We start from the raw sequence: 23,628 nt of genomic DNA, 5'->3' as shown, positions 1-23,628 counted from the left end.
GCGCACCGATGCCGCTAGGGGGAATGTGGCGCTGCTCCTAGCGGCGCGGTAAGCTCAGCCGCGTCGGCCTTGCGCACCCCGTAGCAGTTAGTTCGTTTCGTCGCCTTTATTGGAAAGTCTGTAGCAGCGTTTTCTCATGCGAGAGCTAGATGCCTTCAACAACAAAAAAGAAGACGGAGCATTGGTGCTTTGCGCCTGGGTGTGGCACGGGAAACAGTAAAAAAAAAAAAACTGTTCCTTGCCCCTGCCTGCCAGGGAATGTTTGCCAAGTGGTCTCGAACGACCCCAAGTGCCGACAAGGCCGTCAACATCATTTTACAGTCGTCACCGTCGTTGAAAACGAACTTGCACATGCGTTTAGCCGAACGCGCTTGCATGTCGAAGCTGCGGAAGAGGTATTCTACACTCAATTAGTGATATGTGACAAAAATTAGTTGCGCTGACAGCATCAGTTGTACGTTTTTATTGCCTCACAAGGATTTTTTTTCCTTAAGGGTATAAATCAGGATAGTGAGAAGAAACGGAAAACACTGAAGCTTTGTGTGTTGTAGATCAAATTCTGAAAAATTTTCCCCCTCACTTGTAATTAAACAGGTTTGTGCGTTGGGGCGCCCGGTTCGTGCTTTGGGGCGCCTTCATCCTACCCGCCGCGGTGGCTACTATAGTGGTTAGGGCACTCGGCTACTGATCCGGAGTACCCGCGGGTTCGAACCCGACCACGGCGGCCGCGTTTCGATGGAGGCGAAACGCTAAGGCGCCCATGTGCTGTGCGATGTCAGTGCACGTTAAAGGTCCCCAGGTGGTCGAAATTATTCCGGAGCCCTCCACTACGGCACCTCTTCCTTCTCTTAGTCCCTCCTTTATAATTTCTTCCCTTAGGAATAATAATAGTAATTGTTTTTTTTTGGAAAGGAAATGGCGCAGTATCTGTCTTGTATATCATTGGACACCTGAAGGGCGCCATAAGGGAAGGGATAAAGGAGGGACTGAAAGAAGAAAGGAAGAAAGTGGTGCCGTAGTGGAGGGCTCCGGAATAATTTCGACCACCTGGGGATGTTTAACGTGCACTGACATCGCACAGCCGCTGTGGTCGGGTTCAAACCCGGGAACTCTGGATCAGTAGTCGAGCACCCTAACCACTGAGCCATCGTGGCGGTCTTTCATTTTCGCCTTCAGCCAATGTGACTGCAGTTTTGAGGTCCTACGGCACGCATTACAACCTGCTCTTCTCGCCGTACGTATGTGTAGTGGCTGCGTTTCGGTGGCGGCACCACGCAGAGAGTCAGTGCACGTTGAAACCCAGGTCGTTTAAATTATTCCGAAACCTTCCACTACGGCATTAACAGCGTCGCCCACATCCTGGGCATCATCTCGAAATGTGCACGCACAAAACGTGGTTCAGTCCAGCTATGCAATGTAAACTGGGCTTGTGAAGCAGCATATTTCACAGGAATAATGATGCGAGTTGACGAAACACCATTTTATGATAAAGATCCATTCTTTGACACTAGCAGAAAACGCGCGATAAGCGAAACGGGCTCATTTTCGCTTCAGTGGTTAAATTTAGCCTACGCGATGCGCTCATTTCGGCTGCGCGCCTTACCGCGCCTCTGCCATCAGCGCCACCACACGGCATCGGCGCGCTGCGGGGCCATGTTTCCCCGGCCGGTTTTTACACCTTTCCAATCTAGCCACCTTAGCATGGACCTCAACAAGAAAGGGCAGCTAAGCAAAAGTACTAATGGAAAGTCGATGACTCACCAGAATTGTGTGACTTCCGCAGTTGGCTGCAGCTTCACTCAGCGAAAACAGGCCAATGTAAGCGCACAGCTGGTGACTGTTGCCCCTGCAGGTAAGAGCAGAATGCAATGATGCATTTTCCTACGGACACCTCTCACCCCTTCAGGCATCCATTCAGGCACGGCCCAAACGGCCACATAGGGAACAACAAGCAGCTCACATAGACAGAACCTAAACTCAAGGCCAAAGCATTCAGCAGGAAGCATGCACAATGGCAAGGTATGCAACCTGATATGAGCATTCATTAAGTTGTCTTAACAAGGCTCTTGGAAAGGCAAGAGACCAATTCAAGTCCGTTCAAGGCCTTGTTTCCATTATCGCAAGCGAGTGTCATGAGTTGACACTCAGTGCTTTTGCAATCATCCTGCCACATTTATCATATTTTTGTTTACATATACAGAGTGGATACGACGGTCAAGTTCAAACATGAAGGGCACTTTGCTAGCATACAAAAGCGCAAAAAATGCAAAAAATGATATGGTACAAAATGAACAGGCCACTTCTGGGGCTGAAGCTGGGGGTGAAGAAGCCTCGCCTTCCAAGTACTCGATAAGTTGCTGGATGCTCAGATTGTAACGTCGCTGTTACGCGAAAGTTCTGGCACTGAGAGGTCCTAGGAGGTCGTCGTCATCGTCATTCAGTAGAGGTGAATTGGCAGGGGTCTGTGACAAGCAATCGGCGACCAAGTGCTTGCGCCCAGACTTGTAAACGGTGGTGACATCAAACTCGAGTCGTACGCTCCATCGATCAAGGTGGCCAGACGGGTCCTTCAAGTTGGCAAGCCAGCACAACTCATGATGGTCAGCCACAACTTTGGAAGTACTGCCATACAAGCATGAATGGAATTTTGACGAGGCCCAGACGATCACAAGGCACTCCTTCTCCTTCACTGGATGGTTGGCCCCTGCCTTTGAAAAAGAGCAGCTGGCTTATGCTACTACTATCTTACAGGCTTGCTGCTTCTGAGCAAGAACGGTGCCCAGCGCTACATTGCTTGCGTCTATATGAATTTCTGTTTTGGCACTGTCATCGAAGTGTCCAAGCATGGGTAGTGACTGTTAGCAACACTTAAGTTCCTAAAATCGTCGCGTTGCGGAGCTTCCCATTTGAATGGCACGTCTGATTTCGTTAGCTGTGTCAAAAGTTTGGCAATGCGCAAAAAGCTCTTTACAAATACAGAGAAGTCTCCTTCATTTGACTTCCGTTAATATGGAAAATCAGATAATTTGAACTAGGAGCACGGCCCATGCTGAAACCCATGTAATTCAATGATGTCAAACACTTGTTAATTAATTGGTACATGGGCAGGCTTGCAGCTGTTAATTCAGACGAGGGGGTCGCACCGAGGTATGACCCACACAGCCAGAGGTTATCTTAATAGACCTACCCTAACCTGAATTGCATGAAACAATGGTGCCTGCGCACCTAAAATGTACAGGCTATGGCAGGCATGATGATCGGAAGTCCCCTATGGCTGAAATTAAGCTCAGCCGCATTGCTTCGACTTTGCTGTTCCCAACTTCACGCCATCCCGCAGCTGCCATTGGGCGGCGCATCGGTCAGTCGCACAGTTTCGGACGTTGCCTGGTGCGTCACTGGTCTTTTATTTTTATCCTGGGTTGGCATCACACCATTCTAACACCTACACTTATTTCTCTCGCTTTCAATCTTCCAGTACGCTAGAACGCAATGTTCATAGTCCGTGCGGTGAAGCATCTTCAAAACACAACGGGGCTGCTTGTGACGAGGCACCAGTGCTACTGCGTCGCACTGCGAAAAGGGTCGCGGAGGCCTTTACGATTTTGCAGCAATTCTTTCACATTCAGGACTGTGTGCAAAGGACAAAACCTTGAAAAATCGTCATCATCGCCTGGTTTTTATCTTAAATGCGGACAACTATCGTCCCCGCATTTCGTCCTCGTTAAACAGTTTTTGCCGGTTTTTTGAGGGCCATTCGATAATTCAAACTTTCGAATAACATTTTTTCTGGTCGCTTGAAGGCCAAATTAACAAGATTTTACTGTAGCACAGCTAAGCTGACGGTTGGCTGTAGAAACTGTGCAACAGCAGCAGTTCTCTGTAGGTCCGGGTGTATTCCATCTTCGATTACGATAAGGCAAAGAAACACCATCTGCTAGTAAGCAAAATGGCACTTCTCTGGCTTCAGGGTGAGCCCTGATGACCTGATTGCTCCTGGCATGGCTTGAAGCCTTTCTAGATAATCGTCAAAGAGAAGATGGCATCGTTTAAGTATACGGGACACACTTGCTACTTGAGGTTTGCCAATACCGAGTCCAATACGGGGACACAGTAAATTCAGTGCCACTTCAGTCTACTAGTCTGTTGTTTGTGGTGTTGCCACCGCCACTTGACAATATAAACGAATTAGTGATTACACTCATCTCTACACAGGCAGAAAGATGACCCTATCAGGGCCTACCTGAAGGTGTGGGGCATCTGTGCCCTGTACCACTGGTTGATGTCAAACACTGACAGGTATGTTCCAAGCACCCGGGCACCCCGCACCAGCTGCCAGGACAGCAGCAGCAGGTCTTCCACGTGCTCTGCAAACCACACAGTACAACAGGGCAGCAGCATTCACGACACTTCTCTAGGGCCCATCTTATCGGTCACCCAAGACTCCGTGTGGGAACCTCCCATTGCAACCCTCCCTAGTCGAAGGACATGCTACAATGTATGAACTATGCACCCTGAAAGCAGCTTGGGTGGTGAAAAATGCTGTGCAGTAGCAAAGGGCGGGGGTGTGAGATGTCTGTTGCATTTATGTCGCTCTCCTTTAAGGGGGGAGACTGCTCTTAGAGGCGAAAAAATAAATCGATTTTTCAAAAATGTAATTTTCGAAATCTGCAGCTGTTTCTCTACCACCCTGTGAATTTTCTAATCTCTAGAGCCAATATTTGGGCTGTAAAAGGAGTATAAAACTTCGATCCGAGCTCGCTCTTGGCAAATTTTCGCGCAATAACGGGGCTTTTTCCGAGACATGCTATTATCGTTTCACTGCAGCGATCGCGGCCATCTTGGTCTCGTTTGGAAGAGCTGCTTTTCGTTTTAAATTTCGCGCAGTTCCTGCTCCTTTATGCTTATTGGATGAGGGAGAAAATGCCGCCAAAAAGCAGTCGCAACGCGCGATGCTATTCGCTAGTCGGTGCACGTGACTGAAAGCTGCTATCTGATTGGCTGAAGGGCCTCGTGTCGTCTGCTGGAAGCGTCTGTTGAGCCCAAGCGGTAGCCATTTTGTCAAGGTGTGTTCGCTGGTGCATCTCGCGACGATGTCAACGCCGGCGCCAAAGTTCAGCACGACTCACAGATATGGAAAAAAGAGGAAAAATTCGCTCATTAACAACCTCAAGAAGAGCGCCACGGTCACCTCGAGCACCGCGGACACCACAGGCACCGTGGGTATGCCTCCGCCAGCGGATCGGGAGGTGCCGACCGAGCTAGGCCTAACGGCGCGGCCGGTCGCGGAAGCCTCATCGGGCAGCGGCCGTGTTCGTCGCGATACCAGAATGCTGCAACCTTCCGAGATATAAGAAAGGGACAAAAAAGCCCAGGAGAAACTTCATGAGATGGCATCAGCGGCAGCAACAGAGCGAAAGGCAGCATTCTTCGGTGCAATGGGAGACGCCGCAACTGCCCCACCCGGCGACACCGTCTCCATCGTCAGCTTGCGCTTGGTGAACGAGAAAATCTTCAGCGCTCACTCAAAAAGCGCCATTTTAATAACTCTGGTCAGACAGACTACCTTCCAGGAGGTTATTAAGTGTCTGCTGATGCCAGTATATAAATAAATTTGAAGTACTTTGCCATAAACACCACTTCGTTTGTTTTTGCTGTTTTTCTCAAAATGGAAATTTTGGACACGTAGCATGTCCCAAACTAGCATATCTCAGCAGCTATGGCAGATAGAACCATAATTCTTTTTTTAGCAAGTAGCCATATGTGTAGTCTACACAATGTTGGGAGTAGAATTTGTAATTAAGGTTCAGAAATTTTTTAATTTGCTCTAGTTTCTGATTGCAAGTTAGGCACTATTTGTACCTTGAGTTTCAATGTCTTTAAAAACTACTTATGATAGTAAAATTAAAAAACTGTTTCCAACATTGTATTCATTTCTGTTTCTAGAACCCAACCAAGTGCAATTTATAAACTTTCTAATGTGTTTTTTCTCTTAATTGTTCTTATTAGTGAGAAGGGTGTAATTAAGTGTATCTCAATAACTACTGATCCTATCATGAAATCAATGACATTTTTGGAATCAGCATGAAAAACTAGTCATGGGTGTGCAATTTGATTAAATTTGGTGCAGAAACAAAATTTTTTTCTTTAAGAGGAGCCTCCCCCCTTAAACTCCAGTCGTTTGCTGGGAATATTGGCGTGCTTGAGTATGGGGCTTGGCGCTGGAGCTGTAGAAGGATGGGTGCCCAAGCAACCATGTGTCATGCATGCATCAAAGCAGCCACACATCGTCACTCATCCATCCATTCAATAAGGCGGAACGAGGTGGGTGGGGGTGGTGGGGGCACTGTGCCGATGACTGTAAGGGTAGCCGAGTGCAGCAATGCAGTGATTTTGCTGAACGATACTGATTGCTGTAATTGCTTGCACCAACTTGGGCCAACTTGCAGACCGAATAGATCCACAAGGCATTTGCACTTTGTGAACACTGGCTACAATGCCCTGGATCGAAGTGAGTGAGAAAACTGCTGTTCCAAAAACTCAGAATGGCCTCTGTGCTATGCTGGGCTAGCAAAAAACAGGATTCGGTCATACAGGTTTTGCTCCTCTGACTCACCAGAGCCTATCCTGGTGGTGCCAGGTGATGAAAAGGGTGTATCGCTGACCGGGCATGCTGCACTTGGAGAGGGTGCCGTGTGGAATGAGAGCACACGTGATCCCAGGGTCTCCCCATTGTCCAGTGATGACTGCGGCCTTCCCGGAGCTTCCATGCCAGGCACCATGTCGGGCACCAGCAAATACTCAAACACCAGCCGGGAAGAGATCAAGCCCTGCACAAACACATGCATTCACCAAGGCTCTGAAAAAGGTCTTGCATTTCAGACAGAAACTTCCACTCCAGTTACAAACATCTCTAACCTGGGCCCACCAGCCTTTGGGCCTACTATCACCGCAGCCTTTTAGATATTTCTTTAAACACACTAGCACTAACACCCCCAATCTCAGCTTTCACCAATGTTTGTCTGTCCGAAGCCTCTGGCAGGTGGGCCACCTGCCACCTGGCAGCAGGAGCAAACCAGCTTCGCTAACCACTGCATTAGACCACTACTTCATCACCGCAGCCAAACATCCAACTTGCATTTGGCCTAAGCACGCTAAATCGGCCATGAATATTTTGCCATGGGAAACTCCAAAGCTGCGCAAATACCTGTACCAAGCTGTAGCAAGGAGAGCTACTTAGCGGTGTGCGCTACAATGTGGCAAGGGGACCGGTTCCACAATCACACACTTCCAAGACGACTGGTACAGCCACAGCAACCTCTGCCACGTGCCTAATCTAGGCAGCTGTGGGCTGCACCACAACACTGCTCTCGACCATGTGCACCTGCGTGCCTCTATATTATGAACATCACATACTAACACCAGTCGCTACTCTCAACCATATGAAACGCCAGGCTTCTTCTGGCACTTAGTTCACGATGCTTCTGATCAGATGCACATATAACGAGTGTAATAACCTATAAAGCTTGCTGAGCAGTTGGAACAAGGAAACCTCAACTTAAAGAAACTTGTGTCACTACTAATTTCTGACTGCAAGTATGGTCGAACAGTCCGAAAAATCCTTGAACTTCAAAAAAAATCACTTTGCTAAAAAAAAAGAAGATTAAAAAACTGCAAGCTTCACCGTCTCCCCGTTCCGTTTGCAAGCGAACCTGGATATATCGAATACGAAGGGGAGTTCGATATATAAAAATAGCAAGAGAGAAGTTTTTGTGCAACCTGGAAACAAGAATACATTGCACCCAAGCTAGTGACGTGTTCTTGCAGCCACGTGCTGCCCATCAGCGTGCTGGCAGCACATCGCTCGCTAGGCTTTTCTACACCTAACCTGTTTCGCATCGAATCTGCAGCGGATGATGCTTTGGAACAAGCCACTGCCTATCATAGATGTCTCATCCTCTTACCGGTTAACCATAAATACAATAACTTATTAAAAGTACGGTACGGTTGCTTTCAGCAGCGACTTCGGCAGCAAAGCATGCCAGGTGAGGACCACCACAAGGGTTGGTTTCACCGCATGACAGCGATGTGGCATGGAAAATGAATACAAGAGACCGCAGGTCACCGTCAAATACTCCTCATGTTCACCTCGTCACGCGGTTTCACTGTGCCAGCATTGCCAGTAAATGTCCAAGGCTGTGCAGTTGATTGGTCTCCACATGTGAAAAGGGTTCGAAGAGCGCCGTAGGAAGGAGCGTCAAAGGGACCCTGAAATGATTTCGATGGGCATAATCTACAGCAACAAATATGTAGAGGTGGTCTTCGTGGATATCCGGGTCGAATTTGAAAGCTCTCCGTGGACCTTATAATTTAGAAATAATTTTTAAAAATCGCAGCTCGCAGTAGCTCGCAACGCCTCACTGCGCGTCCCCTACCTCAATGATTTCAGTGGACAGAGAGGGAGAGCTTGAAGGCTGGCTCTTCTGCCCACTGATGTCATTGGGTAGGGGACACGCGGCGAGGTGTGTTGCCCTAATAGGTTGCGAGCTACTACGAGCAGTGATTTTTAAATTTTTTTTCTAAATTATAGTGTCCACGCAGAGCTATCAAATTTGGCTCGAATACCCACAAAGACCGCCTCTACAGATTTGTTGCACTAGAATATGCCCATCGAAATCATCTCAGGGTCCCTTTAAGGGGTGCAGCGCATTATTCGATATATCAAACGTTCTGCTGAACGCGAGTTCGATATATGCGAAGAACAGCGCTATACTTTTGCTTGAGATTTTGAAAAGGATGTTCCACCTGTTTGATATAAACAATAATTCGATATATGTGGGTTCGATATATCCGGGCTCAACTGTAGTATTCAAATGCATTCAAGCCAGAATAAAACTTTCATCATGTCTCCACCCCCCCCACATCACCAACATTACACTGCAACGGGGCCACGGGACACGCCGTGAACCTGTGTTGTGTCTGTCTTTCTCTGTCCCTTTGTCCCGTTTTGCGCTACTCTCACTTTCCATGGACCACCACGATGCACACCGCGCGCCATGCAAAGCACCAGTGTGTTTTCCGGGACAACGACGGTCTTCAAGGCCGAGAGAGCAAACTCACTGGAAGAAGCAAGATGAAGCAAGTTCCTCCAGCTGCACCTCCACCCAACACCCTCCTATCTGCCCCGCACCATGTGTGGTGTTACTGAAGCCGTGGCAGCAACGGACGCTGCCACTGTCGCATTTCCAACATGATCAAGTGCTCTTCTTCATAGGCCGCCCCTAACCCTGATGTTAACAATAAGCATGGCAAGATATAGAGCAGCAATAATGAGGAACATCAAATAGTAAAGCGTATCCAAGCTAGTCTGTCTGATTACTTCAGTCTAAATCCAAGATGGCGCCTTTCACAGCAGTGATTGGCCAGTTGTTTGTGACAGTGATGCCTGCTTGTGTCTTAATTTGGGTTAAAATACGACCCTTACAGCATTGCTGGCTTCTACTTCAGTTCGAAAAACCAAACTTTTCAATTCCACAAAGTCTGAAATATCAGTTGTGTAAATGTACATACTAGCACTGGCTGCATGATGCAGACAGACAGGACTTACGGCTAATGGAGAGTCATACGCAACAGTATTAAGTTTAAAAGAAACCCTAATTAGTGAAATGTTTCTAGTGCACTGTGATCTCCAAAAAAAGCATCCACAACAAACAAATAAACACTGGCGACAAAATTTTTTCATCATGTACCATCCTGACAAGAAGGGCTTCCGTCAAACTCTCGACTTCAAGAAAGCATTCAGGTAAAAGAAACTATTCTTAAAACTGTGAACTACCTTTCAGCAGAATCTCAATGATACGAATCTCAGGGGACCATGAAAAATATCTACATCACCTGAAATTTGTTTCATCAGATTAAAGCAAACTCCCCATGCTGAGACATGAGAAATGCGTGTGCACAAATCTTTTCGTAGCTGACAGATACGTTTATGGACATGTGGTGCATACTGCGCGACTGATTATTGCAGTTTTTGGCAATGTGCAAGCCAGACCCCAATTCTCGGTGCTCGTGGTGCATACTGTGCAATTGGTGAGGGCAGCGCTTGATGCTAGCGTGTGCAATCACGTTTCCCACATCCGTATCACCAGTAGTGGCACAAAAGTGAGCAGAACATTTCAAGAGTCACCTAAAACAAAAACATTTCCAATCCTGCTCAGCCTCATAAGTGCACATCCCAAAGAAGAAACTTGGACAGGGAGAAGTGACTGACCTTGTACTTGTGGCGGCCATCTTGGCAAGGCACTTTCTTCTGGAAGCTCAGTGTATGCAAAGTTGCAAAGGAGAAAGAACTGGGTCTGTTTAGAGAAACAAAGAGAGGTTTTTCCCACCCATGAACACAACCACAAGACCAGCATCTGCAAGACTTGCACACTCACCCGAGAGATTCAGCTAAAGCAAAAGAACGAAAGACATGGACAGGGATACGGAAGCGCCGCCACTAGGATATTCAGCAGCTTCAAATTCAAGAATAGTTCTTTTTTGCAGCTTTGCCTTTTTAAGCGCCATTTGTTTGGGTTTACCCTCATGTTTGTTTGTGTGAATTTATGCACCTACTTTTAAGATGAGTATCAGATACAGGCGCCGACCGATTTTTCAGACTCGAAGGGACTCGAAAAATGGTCCGAATAATCGAACAGTCCGAAAAATCTGTGAAGTACAAAAAAATCACTTTATTGAGATGAAATCGGCTTAAAAATGTCACTGATTTTACCTTGCGGAAAATTTCTCTTGTTGGCGACAATTTGCGCCTGTATTTGCGCCAAGGTGTGCTTTCACTGTACACGCTAGACAGCAAGGTCACCGCATTTAGTTGGAATACTTCCCACGCTTGTTTGACGGACCTGGCTGGGCCATGTTGTCCACAATCCGAGTGTGCACCACACCGCTCGTTAAACACACGCAAAGATAAGGCGCTTTTCTTTCAAAGCGGAGGAACCGCCGGACACAATCACAAAACGGCGAACAGATGTAACTTCGTGAAGACTGAGCGCCACTCGGTCAACGCGGTCAGAGAAACCCAAGTGACGAAACGGTGAATGGAGAACGTATGAGACCCGCCACGGTGGCTCAGTGGTTAGGGCGCTCGGCTACTGATCCGGAGTTCCCGGGTTGGAACTCGACCGCGGTGGGCGCGTTTCGATGGTGGCGAAACGCAAAGGCGCCCGTGGTCTGTGTGATGTCAGTGCACGTTAAAGATCTCCAGGTGGTCGAAATTATTCCGGAGCCCTCAATTACGGCAACTCTTTATTTCCTTTCTTCTCTCAGACCCTCCTTTATCCTTTCCTACCGAGATGTGAGATAGCTCCTGCACAATTTCCTTCCCAACAACCAATTTTCAACATATAAGACAAGCGATAACTGCCCGCGACAACGTCGGCGACAAAAGCAAGTTGGCGGCGATGACATTCCGGCTGTCACCTCGAAGTGTCAGAGATCGCAGGGACCTCTACTGGCAGCAATGAGGTACCAAAAGTGTGTCAAGCCAAGCCAACTGCAGCATAAATCCACCTCAATCCAAGATGGCGCCTTTTTCGCCGCCGAAAAGCCGACAAGATGGCCGACTTTAGCCCGTAGGCGACTGAAATTAGTCCGAAAAATCGAACTTTCGGACTTTTTAAGTCCGAAATATCCGTCGTGAATATGTATGCGCTTCTATGGGGAGACTGACGGTGCCTCATCGAGGTCCGAAATATCCTACAAGTCCGAATTACCCGTCGGCTACTGTATAACGAATGCATTTTCACTGAAAAAATTTGTCACCATTTTCTCAGCTCTAAACCCGTGTGCCAACCCTTTAAGGGGCTCTGAAACACATATTCAGTGCATTGTTTTGCCTGTTGGTTGCATAGAATGAGTTATAATGATGCTATTAGCATCGGTCGTACCGCGTAAAATCCGGCATTTAATATTTTAATTAGCTCGCAAAAACAAATTCATGACGTTGGCGCTGTCTCCACACAGTTGTGGTTTTTAGCAGTGGATATGACATCCTTTGGCGGGAGCTTGATGATTGGACAAACAGTAAATATCCTGCAGATTGTGTTAATAAATAGAGATACCGTATTTACACGACTGTAAGTCGACCCCCCCAAATCACATTTCCACGTGCGGCCGTGCCCATGGGCACATTCCAAAATGAAAATGTGTTAGTCACTGGACTACTCGTCCCCACTTGCGCCATCGTCCTCACTAGCACTACAGTCATGGCCGCTGCTGCGGTCCCACAGCATGTCGTCTAACGCCGTTGTCCAGCAAAATCCCGCACTTCGCAAACAGCCACATCACGACATCATGTGGAACAGCTGAAAATTTTCGTTGCTGCAGCTACCACACCTGTATCACCTGTTGCGAATGTTGAACTTGTGGCCCAGCGCGCACTTGTTCATTTCTTTGGCATAAAGAATGACAGCCATCTTGAATGCAGCCGTGAACGAGCGCCGGTCGCTTACCGGACACGGAGCACAAATGACGACTGACAAAGCACTACATTAAAACTTGTGAAATGCGGCCAGCAGTAGTCAAATGCGTCAGAGCCAGAGAAACTACGCGTGAATCGCATCGGCTCTTCCGTCGGCTTCAGACACTCCCCGGCGCTGCTGCCGTTCCGAGTGGGGGTGCTGCCTCGATTGGAACAGTGGCCCTTCCATCAACTATCAACGCTCACTTGTGCACTAAATGCACATTTGAAAGTAAAAAGAAAAGGTTTTGGACACTTGAACTTCCCGTAGAATGCGATTGCAATATCGGGCCGGCAGTATCAAATGTGTCGGAGCTAAAGAGAAACTACGTGTGAATGGCGTTGCCTCTTCCGTCGGCTTCCGACACTCCCCGGCGCTGCCGCCGTTCCGAGTGGGGGTGCTGCCTCGATTGGAACAGTGGCCCTCCCATCAACTATCAATGCTCACTTGAGCGCTAAGCGCACATTTGAAAGTAAAAAGAAAACGTGTTGGACGCTTGAGCTCCCCGTAGAACGCGTTGCCTAATCGGGCCGGTGCCGCTTATCAGCAGCCGCAGACTGCAGCCACGTGTGGGGAGTGTGGGGTGCCAGTTTGCTGCTTGTCGATAGCCGCCATCGACCGCCGCCCGCGGGGGGAGGGGATGCCAGTTCTGCAAGTTGACATAGCAGCTGCTCAAGGCCAGCACCAAGATTGATGCGACGAAGCTGCGCAGCAAAAATGCAACTACGCTGTTGCATGCCCGATATCTCGTTTGTCTTGCCTTTACTTATAGTGCCACGATTGTAAGTCGACCCCCCACTTCGGATTCAATCGTGTAAATACGATACGTTCTGTCAAGTTTTTGCGTTTTACATTACATCAAACAAAACCAACTTGTTTGCCTTAGGTAAAAGCACTGTAAAGCACGTAAAACAAAAATACACCAGCAGAGGCTCTGGCTATTTTTGTGCATTGAAGGACTTTGTGCCTCTCAGTACACATCCACAACCTAGGAAACAGCCCTTATGGCTACCCTCTGTGCATCTGAGAACGGCTTTGCGGAATCGATCCGATCGAGCCATTGCACTCTACAAGTGTTCGTTTCGCTCTCAAGGAAGGATGCAAAGAAAAAAGCCATTCGTTTCACATTTAGCAGTGCACATCGTCAGCTTGTGGAGGATCACCAGGTGGCGGCGCCAGATGACGCCACGTTCCTGGCAACAGCGCGCGTGCCTTGCTCGCCGTGACCAATCAGCGCATACCTAGTGGCGGGCCGTGGTACACGGGGAGCAGTAGCGGTATGCGCTACGCTAAATGTATCTAGTACCTTGCGCAGGCCGTCACTCCGTCGCAGTATCTCACGCTCAAGTTTGGATCCATAAATCAGGGAACGGTACTGATCAGTGTTCCCTTGTGCGCCGTCGACGTGACGATGGAGCATCACTGGGTCAGCTGGGCGTTCACATGGTTGTTGTAACTGTAGCGACCCTCGCGCTGCGCTTGGCTCGCAGGCCATTGCACGCGGAGCCGGACAAGAAAGAGAAAGTTGGGCTAGGCCGCTGCAGCGTGAGCAGCGCAAAGTTCGAACCTCGACACTGTCGGAGCTGGTTCTTCCTCGCCCTAGCTCCGACAAAACCATGAAAACGACGCTACCAGCCTTGGCAAGAACGAGTTACAGCAATTAGGCAACCATGGTGCGCAAACTTCTGCCACGTGCTCAGATAGGCAGTCTTGATTCGTCCTGCCCAGTGTCTTCATTGGGAAAGTGAAATGGGAATAGGAAGTCCCGCGAAAATCGAGTTGAGGGCAGCATTTAGTTTGCTTGATTTTGAAATTTCTTCATTGAATAACTCCCGTTCCTATGCATCAATTCCTGTAATTCTTTCTGAGTCAGCTTCTGTGTGACATAAAGAATCCATCTGAAGTATAGCTGGCATCCGTTCAAGCAATGTTCCGCAGCCCCTTTAAAGCAGCTCTGAAAGGGGTTTTTAAAAATGTTGCGGCATGCCTAGGTTGTTAAGAGGAAGCTGCTTCACAGATATCCCCCAGCTAGGATTTCTTAATCTGTTTTATGGAAGCTGAGTTATCTGTAGTCAAAATTTGAATTTCTGCGTCTTCGCGTTTTCCCCTCTCCTCTTGTCCCTTTTTGCACGTTGAAATGTCAACGCTCCTCCGCCGGCTGCGGACGCACCGCCGGCATGTCTGCGTGGGCCGGAGTTGGCGCGGCGAACCAATGATACCACTCCGTTGCTGATGTAACGAGCACTGCATGACGAGCTGCGTGTGGATTCGGGCAAAAGCACAACATCACTGGTCATTTCGAGGCGTGGAAGCGCGAAAGGTTTTAAAAATGTATCGTAATTATTGGCTCCCCTTTGAGGTCTTGCACTCAGCATGACCACTTAGTGGCCTGTACTCTACATAATGCAAGCATTTTATAGCCAACTGCAAACACCTTTCTCTGGGACCCTTTAAGCTGTCTGCTCGATGGTTAGTGCAAACATCTGGCAACTGGTTGTGCGGTAGTGACCAAACAGAAGACATGGCCAAGATCTTGACTCACGGAGTGCTCACGAATGTGGCGGCACTTGTGGAGACTGTGCACCCCTGGGCCACCCACAGGTAACAGCAGCAGCGGGGGTCATTCTCGGGCTCCTGCAGTGCCAGGGCCACCACGGGAAGGTCTGTGGTTGCGGTGACCACCACCCTGCAACAGCCAGTCCGCATTCCTTCAAGTAACCATACACAGCTAGCCCCGAGTGTATAAAACACTGATCATATTGAATTACTGCCTTTACCAAAGACCCCAGTTTCTCATGACTTTTTCAGCATTTTTTTGCGGAACAGTATGTTAGCAGCCACACTCGAGCAACCTTACGCTTCAATTGTGATGGCTGAGGTGACAACATGCTGCCATTCTTCGGTGGGATACTGGCGCCTTTCAAAAGCAATAGTGTCAGTAGTGGCAAAAAATTGGAGGGGACACTTAAGCTCCGCCTTATGGGCATGATGCAATAGCTTTAATGGGCATTAACCCATTAAAGCTATTGCATCAGGGAAACACACCGGTCAGGGAATGAACGGCATTTATTCTACTTTCAATTGTCACTCGCGGAGTTTTCAGACTCCGAGCTAATTCCACAAGAAGTCGCACAGCATGTCAGTTGTCAACCCGTAGCCGTTGTTCCACACTTCACCACATAGCAGAGAAGCTCTTCTTCCAGTTCGGGAAACTAGCACGGCTTGCCTCAGAAAGCACGCTTTTGCAGCCTGTGTTCCTCAGTGCATCCTTTTGGTTGCACCATCGTCAGATGCACTTCTCGGCCACGTCGAATTTCCAGCCCGCTGCACGCTTGCAGTGTTCGAGAGCAAACTCAAAGCGGTCTAGCTATTAAGGTGCTTGCCCATCATGCTAAAATTGCAATGCTCGGCACCATTACATGAAAGCCACAACCACGGTGAACTAACAAGCTACCACAACTCCCGTGCCCTAGACAGCCGCAAGAAGCTGGAGCTGGTGAAACTGATGCCGATATGAATAGAAGGAGCAGCGGGAGTTTGCTGCAGAGGAAAAAGTTGACGATGATTATGACCCGCCGCCTCGGGCACAATCCGTGGGCGGCACCTGGAAGCTCCTGTGCGCATGCGTGGCCTCCGTGATCATGCATACCGTTGCTCGCAGCCGGAGCTGATCACGGAGGCTACGGCGCATGCATTTCGAAGGCTATTCCTGCGTGGGTCATGGAAAGTTCAGGTGTGACCCTTACGCAACCTTTTCATTATTAATTTTTTCTTTCGGAAAAAAGGGTGCCCTTACTCGTATTTATGCAGTATATTATTTGGGCAGAAAAATATTTCTTAAAAAAAAAATGGCGTGACAAATGGTTAAGCTCAAAATCAGTGTAAGATAAGGAGAACCCCCTCCTCATCTTTCAAGATGTATTGGCCTTTAGGTACCTTAAGGGCTCCACTATAAGGCTGGCAAGCAAACCCCATCACCTGATTACTTTTTGGCAAGAACAATACATTTGAAGTATGCAATGCATTTTTTTGTTTTTAAAAGCAATTATTTGATGTCTCCTGCAGAATATTGTGGACTCTTTGTTCTCAATTCGCATAATTAAAAATTTTCCACCACTGAAAGTTGGAGGTCGCACCTGATCAATCAGCCAAAGCATCTCCTTGATAATCAATAAAAAGTACAGCTCAATCGTGACCATTTATTTCAGCGAAACGTTTCACATAGAATTAAATTTCAATGACATTCAATGATAGAATTTCGAAGGTGTGCAATAGGTTTCGTGTCGGCTAAAAACGCCCTAAAACCGATGCCACCAGAAGCAGCAGCAGAAGCAAGGTCGGAAAAGTGGCCCCACCTTGAGGAGGCAGTTCGTACGTCCCAGAGGTGCACATGGCCAGAGCTCAGACCAATGCCAAGGCAGGCCAGCTGGGGAAGCCACTGCAAGCACGTCACCTCCAGGTCCTCTGCAAACACGCACAGGAGAAGACCAGCCATGGCAGATGAGTGACAATTAAAGATAGACCCATGGTCATCCTTGGAAGACGAATGGAAAACTTTATTATTAATAATTATAATCTAGCATTTTTTTTTGTTGGCCCAGGCATGCATGGGTAGGAAAAAGGCAGTGCAGCCGATACCACCTGCTGACCCTAACCTGGGGTCCAGGGCGTAAAGTATGGTGAAATAATAAAAACATAGGGTCACTGACCAAGTCAAAATTTTTAAAGAAACGTATTGACGTTTCGGAAGCCCTACGGCTTCCTTGTTCACAATGGGTGAAACCAGGCAAAAGCATGCGTTTATATCTTATTCAAAAATGCGTCGTAATGATCTTGCGTAGTCAGCAGGCAGATTTCCTTGCGTCCGATTTAGTGTACCGGGAGTGGTTTGTATCATCAAGGACTCTAGATACAGGCGTCTAGAAGTGATTCGTTCTCTGGCAAGCACACGTGCCCCGTCCCAATTGATGACATGTCCAGTCTCTTGCACGTGTTCGGCCAGAGCGTTAGCAGCACTGCGTCCTTTCGCCGCGTCATTTTTGTGCAGTTGGATCTGTCTGCACCAGTTTCCGGATTCCCCGATATAATTCCGGTCGCAATCTTCACACGGAATCTTGTACACGACCCCAGGATATCTGTCAGGGGGAAGCGGGTCTTTCACATTGACGAGCTCGTTTCTAAGCTTGCTTGTTGGAACGTGGGCAACTTGCACGCCGTACTTTCGGAATACCCGACCAAGTGCTTCACTGATATGTGGCATGTAGGGGATGGATGCGCGTTTTGGCTTAGAAGCATTGGCGACGTCAGAAGGTGGCGGTCGCCCCAGTAGTTTCTTTTTTGTGTTTGCCACAAAACTTCTTGGATAGCCATTTCTCGCCAAATCCCTTTCAACAGTCTTTAGCTCTTCCTTCAGGGACTGCTCGTTCGAGCACGTGTGTATTGCTCTTTCGACTAAAGAGCAGACGACAGAGCGCTTGTGTGCCATCGGGTGGACAGAATAAAAGTCAAGATAACGGCCTGTGTGTGTAGGCTTTCTGTACACGGTGAAATCCAGGCTTGTGGGTTTTCGCGTCACACGGGTGTCCAGAAAAGAGATGCAGCCATTCGCCTCCTCTTCCACAGTGAACTTGATTGAGGCTTCTATGCCGTTGAGGTGGTTTAAGAACCGTTGGACGTGTTGTTTCTTTAAGATGCAAAAACAATCATCCACGTACCTGACGAATAATTTAGGGCGTGGCTCGAATGTTTCTAGGGCTTTCGTCTCGATGGCTTCCATTGTGAGGTTAGCCGCCGTCACGGAAATTGATGCTCCCATGGCTGTGCCGAAGGTCTGTCGATAGTAATTGCCACCGTACGAGAAATATGTGTTGGCAAGGCAAAAGGAAAGAAGCTTACATAGGTCGGGTACGTCGAAAGGTGTGCGCTCTTCAAGAGACGAGTCCTCGTTCAAACGAAGCTTGCAGGTTTCCACAGCCAGGTCAACCGGAACGCACGTGAAAAGGGAACAAACATCGAAGGAAGCCATCACTTCACCACTTTCAAGTGCGACGTTCTTCACTTTGTTAATGAAGTCCACTGTGTTCCGTATATGCGTCTCGGTCTTGCCAACTAGAGGAGACAAAATCTTGTGCAGGTAGCGAGACAAACCTTGGAGTGGAGACCTTGTAAAATCCACAATAGGACGCAACGGAACACCTTCCTTATGAACTTTCGGCAGCCCGTAGATAGCTGGCGCCGATCCGTTTGTGCAGAGTAGCTTGTAATATAGGCTTCTTTTTGACGGTGGAAGGAACTGAAAAATCGTTGACAGTAGCTTTTGAAGGTCCCTCTGGACTTTAGAAGTGGGGTCTTTGGGTAGGCGGCTGTAAGTTTCCGGGTCCTGAAGCAACTCTTCAATTTTGGCTTTATAAGACTCACGGTCAAGAATAACTGTGACGTTTCCTTTGTCGGCTGGTAGTATCGCAATCCTGCGGTTACTGCGTAGCCTTTCTAGTGACTTCCGCTCTTCTGAGGACAGAGGGCACACAGGGTCAGACTTGCGTATACGTGAAAGTATCCCTATCGCCTTCGTACGGACTTCATCCCTGAGACCAACGTCTAAAAGTTGAACAGCGCTTTCAACGGCAGAGATCACTTTTCGTGAATCTGGTGGCTTTCCTTGGTTGAAGTCCAGTCCGTGACTTAGAACCTGGGCTTCACTCGGAGTCAGAGTGTAAGAGGAAAGGTTCCGTACCTCAGACAATGGTGTCGCCCATATGCCCCTTTTTTCGGAGGTAAGTTTGTCGAGCTTCGATTCCTGGGTCCTCTCGTGTTTTTCCTTTGTCAAGCGGGCTTCTTGGTTGGCAACGAGTTGGATCTCGTGAAAAACGTCTGGAGCCGAAGATTCTAGGAGGCGCCTTTCACAGAACACATCATTGTCAAGGCGTTTCAGAGTAAGTTTGCATTCTTCAATGCGGGCTTGGACGAGAAGGCGCTCCGCTTTGTTGATCACTTGGTGTCCAAAGGCAGATCTTACGGGTCTGTGCAGACGAAGGGATCTCGGCGTCACACGGTGAATCTTACAGGCCAGGTTGAATTGCAGATGCGTTCGGAAAGCTGCCAGTTTTGACGAACTACGAATGAAATGGCGGATGCTTGTAATGACTGGCTGCCCATACTTATGGCGTATGTTGATGTAGTCAAGAGTTTGACGAAACGTCGTCTGGTCAGGTAGAGGCATAATAAAAACATAGGGTCACTGACCAAGTCAAAATTTTAAAGAAACGTATTGACGTTTCGGAAGCCCTACGGCTTCCTTGTTCACAATGGGTGAAACCAGGCAAAAGCATGCGTTTATATCTTATTCAAAAATGCGTCGCAATGATCTTGCGTAGTCAGCAGGCAGATTTCCTTGCGTCCGATTTAGTGTACCGGGAGTGGTTTGTATCATCAAGGACTCTAGATACAGGCGTCTAGAAGTGATTCGTTCTCTGGCAAGCACACGTGCCCCGTCCCAATTGATGACATGTCCAGTCTCTTGCACGTGTTCGGCCAGAGCGTTAGCAGCACTGCGTCCTTTCGCCACGTCATTTTTGTGCTGTTGGATCTGTCTGCACCAGTTTCCGGATTCCCCGATATAATTCCGGTCGCAATCTTCACACGGAATCTTGTACACGACCCCAGGATATCTGTCAGGGGGAAGCGGGTCTTTCACATTGACGAGCTCGTTTCTAAGCTTGCTTGTTGGAACGTGGGCAACTTGCACGCCGTACTTTCGGAATACCCGACCAAGTGCTTCACTGATATGTGGCATGTAGGGGATGGATGCGCGTTTTGGCTTAGAAGCATTGGCGACGTCAGAAGGTGGCGGTCGCTCCAGTAGTTTCTTTTTTGTGTTTGCCACAAAACTTCTTGGATAGCCATTTCTCGCCAAATCCCTTTCAACAGTCTTTAGCTCTTCCTTCAGGGACTGCTCGTTCGAGCACGTGTTTATTGCTACCTGCACAAGATTTTGTCTCCTCTAGTTGGCAAGACCGAGACGCATATACAGAACACAGTGGACTTCATTAACAAAGTGAAGAACGTCGCACTTGAAAGTGGTGAAGTGATGGTTTCCTTCGATGTTTGTTCCCTTTTCACGTGCGTTCCGGTTGACCTGGCTGTGGAAACCTGCAAGCTTCGTTTGAACGAGGACTCGTCTCTTGAAGAGCGCACACCTTTCGACGTACCCGACGTATGTAAGCTTCTTTCCTTTTGCCTTGCCAACACATATTTCCCGTACGGTGGCAATTACTATCGACAGACCTTCGGCACAGCCATGGGAGCATCAATTTCCGTGACGGCGGCTAACCTCACAATGGAAGCCATCGAGACGAAAGCCCTAGAAACATTCGAGCCACGCCCTAAATTATTCGTCAGGTACGTGGATGATTGTTTTTGCATCTTAAAGAAACAACACGTCCAACGGTTCTTAAACCACCTCAACGGCATAGAAGACTCAATCAAGTTCACTGTGGAAGAGGAGGCGAATGGCTGCATCTCTTTTCTGGACACCCGTGTGACGCGAAAACCCACAAGCCTGGATTTCACCGTGTACAGAAAGCCTACACACACAGGCCGTTATCTTGACTTTTATTCTGTCCACCCGACGGCACACAAGCGCTCTGTCGTCTGCTCTTTAGTCGAAAGAGCAATAAACACGTGCTCGAATGAGCAGTCCCTGAAGGAAGAGCTAAAGACTGTTGAAAGGGATTTGGCGAGAAATGGCTATCCAAGAAGTTTTGTGGCAAACACAAAAAAGAAACTACTGGAGCGACCGCCACCTTCTGACGTCGCCAATGCTTCTAAGCCAAAACGCGCATCCATCCCCTACATGCCACATATCAGTGAAGCACTTGGTCGGGTATTCCGAAAGTACGGCGTGCAAGTTGCCCACGTTCCAACAAGCAAGCTTAGAAACGAGCTCGTCAATGTGAAAGACCCGCTTCCCCCTGACAGATATCCTGGGGTCGTGTACAAGATTCCGTGTGAAGATTGCGACCGGAATTATATCGGGGAATCCGGAAACTGGTGCAGACGGATCCAACAGCACAAAAATGACGTGGCGAAAGGACGCAGTGCTGCTAACGCTCTGGCCGAACACGTGCAAGAGACTGGACATGTCATCAATTGGGACGGGGGACGTGTGCTTGCCAGAGAACGAATCACTTCTAGACGCCTGTATCTAGAGTCCTTGATGATACAAACCACTCCCGGTACACTAAATCGGACGCAAGGAAATCTGCCTGCTGACTACGCAAGATCATTACGACGCATTTTTGAATAAGATATAAACGCATGCTTTTGCCTGGTTTCACCCATTGTGAACAAGGAAGCCGTAGGGCTTCCGAAACGTCAATACGTTTCTTTAAAATTTTGACTTGGTCAGTGACCCTATGTTTTTATTATGCCTCTACCTGACCAGACGACGTTTCGTCAAACTCTTGACTACATCAACATACGCCATAAGTATGGGCAGCCAGTCATTACAAGCATCCGCCATTTCATTCGTAGTTCGTCAAAACTGGCAGCTTTCCGAACGCATCTGCAATTCAACCTGGCCTGTAAGATTCACCGTGTGACGCCGAGATCCCTTCGTCTGCACAGGCCCGTAAGATCTGCCTTTGGACACCAAGTGATCAACAAAGCGGAGCGCCTTCTCGTCCAAGCCCGCATTGAAGAATGCAAACTTACTCTGAAACGCCTTGACAATGATGTGTTCTGTGAAAGGCGCCTCCTAGAATCTTCGGCTCCAGACGTTTTTCACGAGATCCAACTCGTTGCCAACCAAGAAGCCCGCTTGACAAAGGAAAAACACGAGAGGACCCAGGAATCGAAGCTCGACAAACTTACCTCCGAAAAAAGGGGCATACGGGCGACACCATTGTCTGAGGTACGGAACCTTTCCTCTTACACTCTGACTCCGAGTGAAGCCCAGGTTCTAAGTCACGGACTGGACTTCAACCAAGGAAAGCCACCAGATTCACGAAAAGTGATCTCTGCCGTTGAAAGCGCTGTTCAACTTTTAGACGTTGGTCTCAGGGATGAAGTCCGTACGAAGGCGATAGGGATACTTTCACGTATACGCAAGTCTGACCCTGTGTGCCCTCTGTCCTCAGAAGAGCGGAAGTCACTAGAAAGGCTACGCAGTAACCGCAGGATTGCGATACTACCAGCCGACAAAGGAAACGTCACAGTTATTCTTGACCGTGAGTCTTATAAAGCCAAAATTGAAGAGTTGCTTCAGATCCCGGAAACTTACAGCCGCCTACCCAAAGACCCCACTTCTAAAGTCCAGAGGGACCTTCAAAAGCTACTGTCAACGATTTTTCAGTTCCTTCCACCGTCAAAAAGAAGCCTATATTACAAGCTACTCTGCACAAACGGATCGGCACCAGCTATCTACGGGCTGCCGAAAGTTCATAAGGAAGGTGTTCCGTTGCGTCCTATTGTGGATTTTACAAGGTCTCCACTCCAAGGTTTGTCTCGCTACCTGCACAAGATTTTGTCTCCTCTAGTTGGCAAGACCGAGACGCATATACGGAACACAGTGGACTTCATTAACAAAGTGAAGGACGTCGCACTTGAAAGTGGTGAAGTGATGGTTTCCTTCGATGTTTGTTCCCTTTTCACGTGCGTTCCGGTTGACCTGGCTGTGGAAACCTGCAAGCTTCGTTTGAACGAGGACTCGTCTCTTGAAGAGCGCACACCTTTCGACGTACCCGACCTATGTAAGCTTCTTTCCTTTTGCCTTGCCAACACATATTTCTCGTACGGTGGCAATTACTATCGACAGACCTTCGGCACAGCCATGGGAGCATCAATTTCCGTGACGGCGGCTAACCTCACAATGGAAGCCATCGAGACGAAAGCCCTAGAAACATTCGAGCCACGCCCTAAATTATTCGTCAGGTACGTGGATGATTGTTTTTGCATCTTAAAGAAACAACACGTCCAACGGTTCTTAAACCACCTCAACGGCATAGAAGCCTCAATCAAGTTCACTGTGGAAGAGGAGGCGAATGGCTGCATCTCTTTTCTGGACACCCGTGTGACGCGAAAACCCACAAGCCTGGATTTCACCGTGTACAGAAAG

General features: G+C 48.3%; 1 protein-coding gene across 3 annotated transcripts in view; it reads right to left on the bottom strand.

Moving 5' to 3' along the window:
* Positions 1-23,628, bottom strand: part of LOC144128161 (uncharacterized) — a 100,033-nt gene that overhangs the window by 68,284 nt on the left and 8,121 nt on the right. For all 3 annotated transcript variants that reach the window (XM_077661265.1, XM_077661263.1, XM_077661264.1), the window contains exons 6-11: positions 16,871-16,979; positions 15,058-15,201; positions 10,268-10,352; positions 6,614-6,827; positions 4,241-4,364; positions 1,762-1,846 (exon numbers count right to left, since the gene is read on the bottom strand). In XM_077661265.1, the coding sequence (XP_077517391.1) occupies positions 1,762-1,846; positions 4,241-4,364; positions 6,614-6,827; positions 10,268-10,352; positions 15,058-15,201; positions 16,871-16,979 (761 nt within the window). The remainder of the gene's footprint in view (positions 1-1,761; positions 1,847-4,240; positions 4,365-6,613; positions 6,828-10,267; positions 10,353-15,057; positions 15,202-16,870; positions 16,980-23,628) is intronic.

This window comes from Amblyomma americanum, chromosome 4 (assembly GCF_052857255.1).
Source record: "Amblyomma americanum isolate KBUSLIRL-KWMA chromosome 4, ASM5285725v1, whole genome shotgun sequence".
In the NCBI taxonomy this organism is placed as follows: domain Eukaryota; kingdom Metazoa; phylum Arthropoda; class Arachnida; order Ixodida; family Ixodidae; genus Amblyomma; species Amblyomma americanum.
This window is presented reverse-complemented; position numbering and strand designations above follow the sequence as displayed.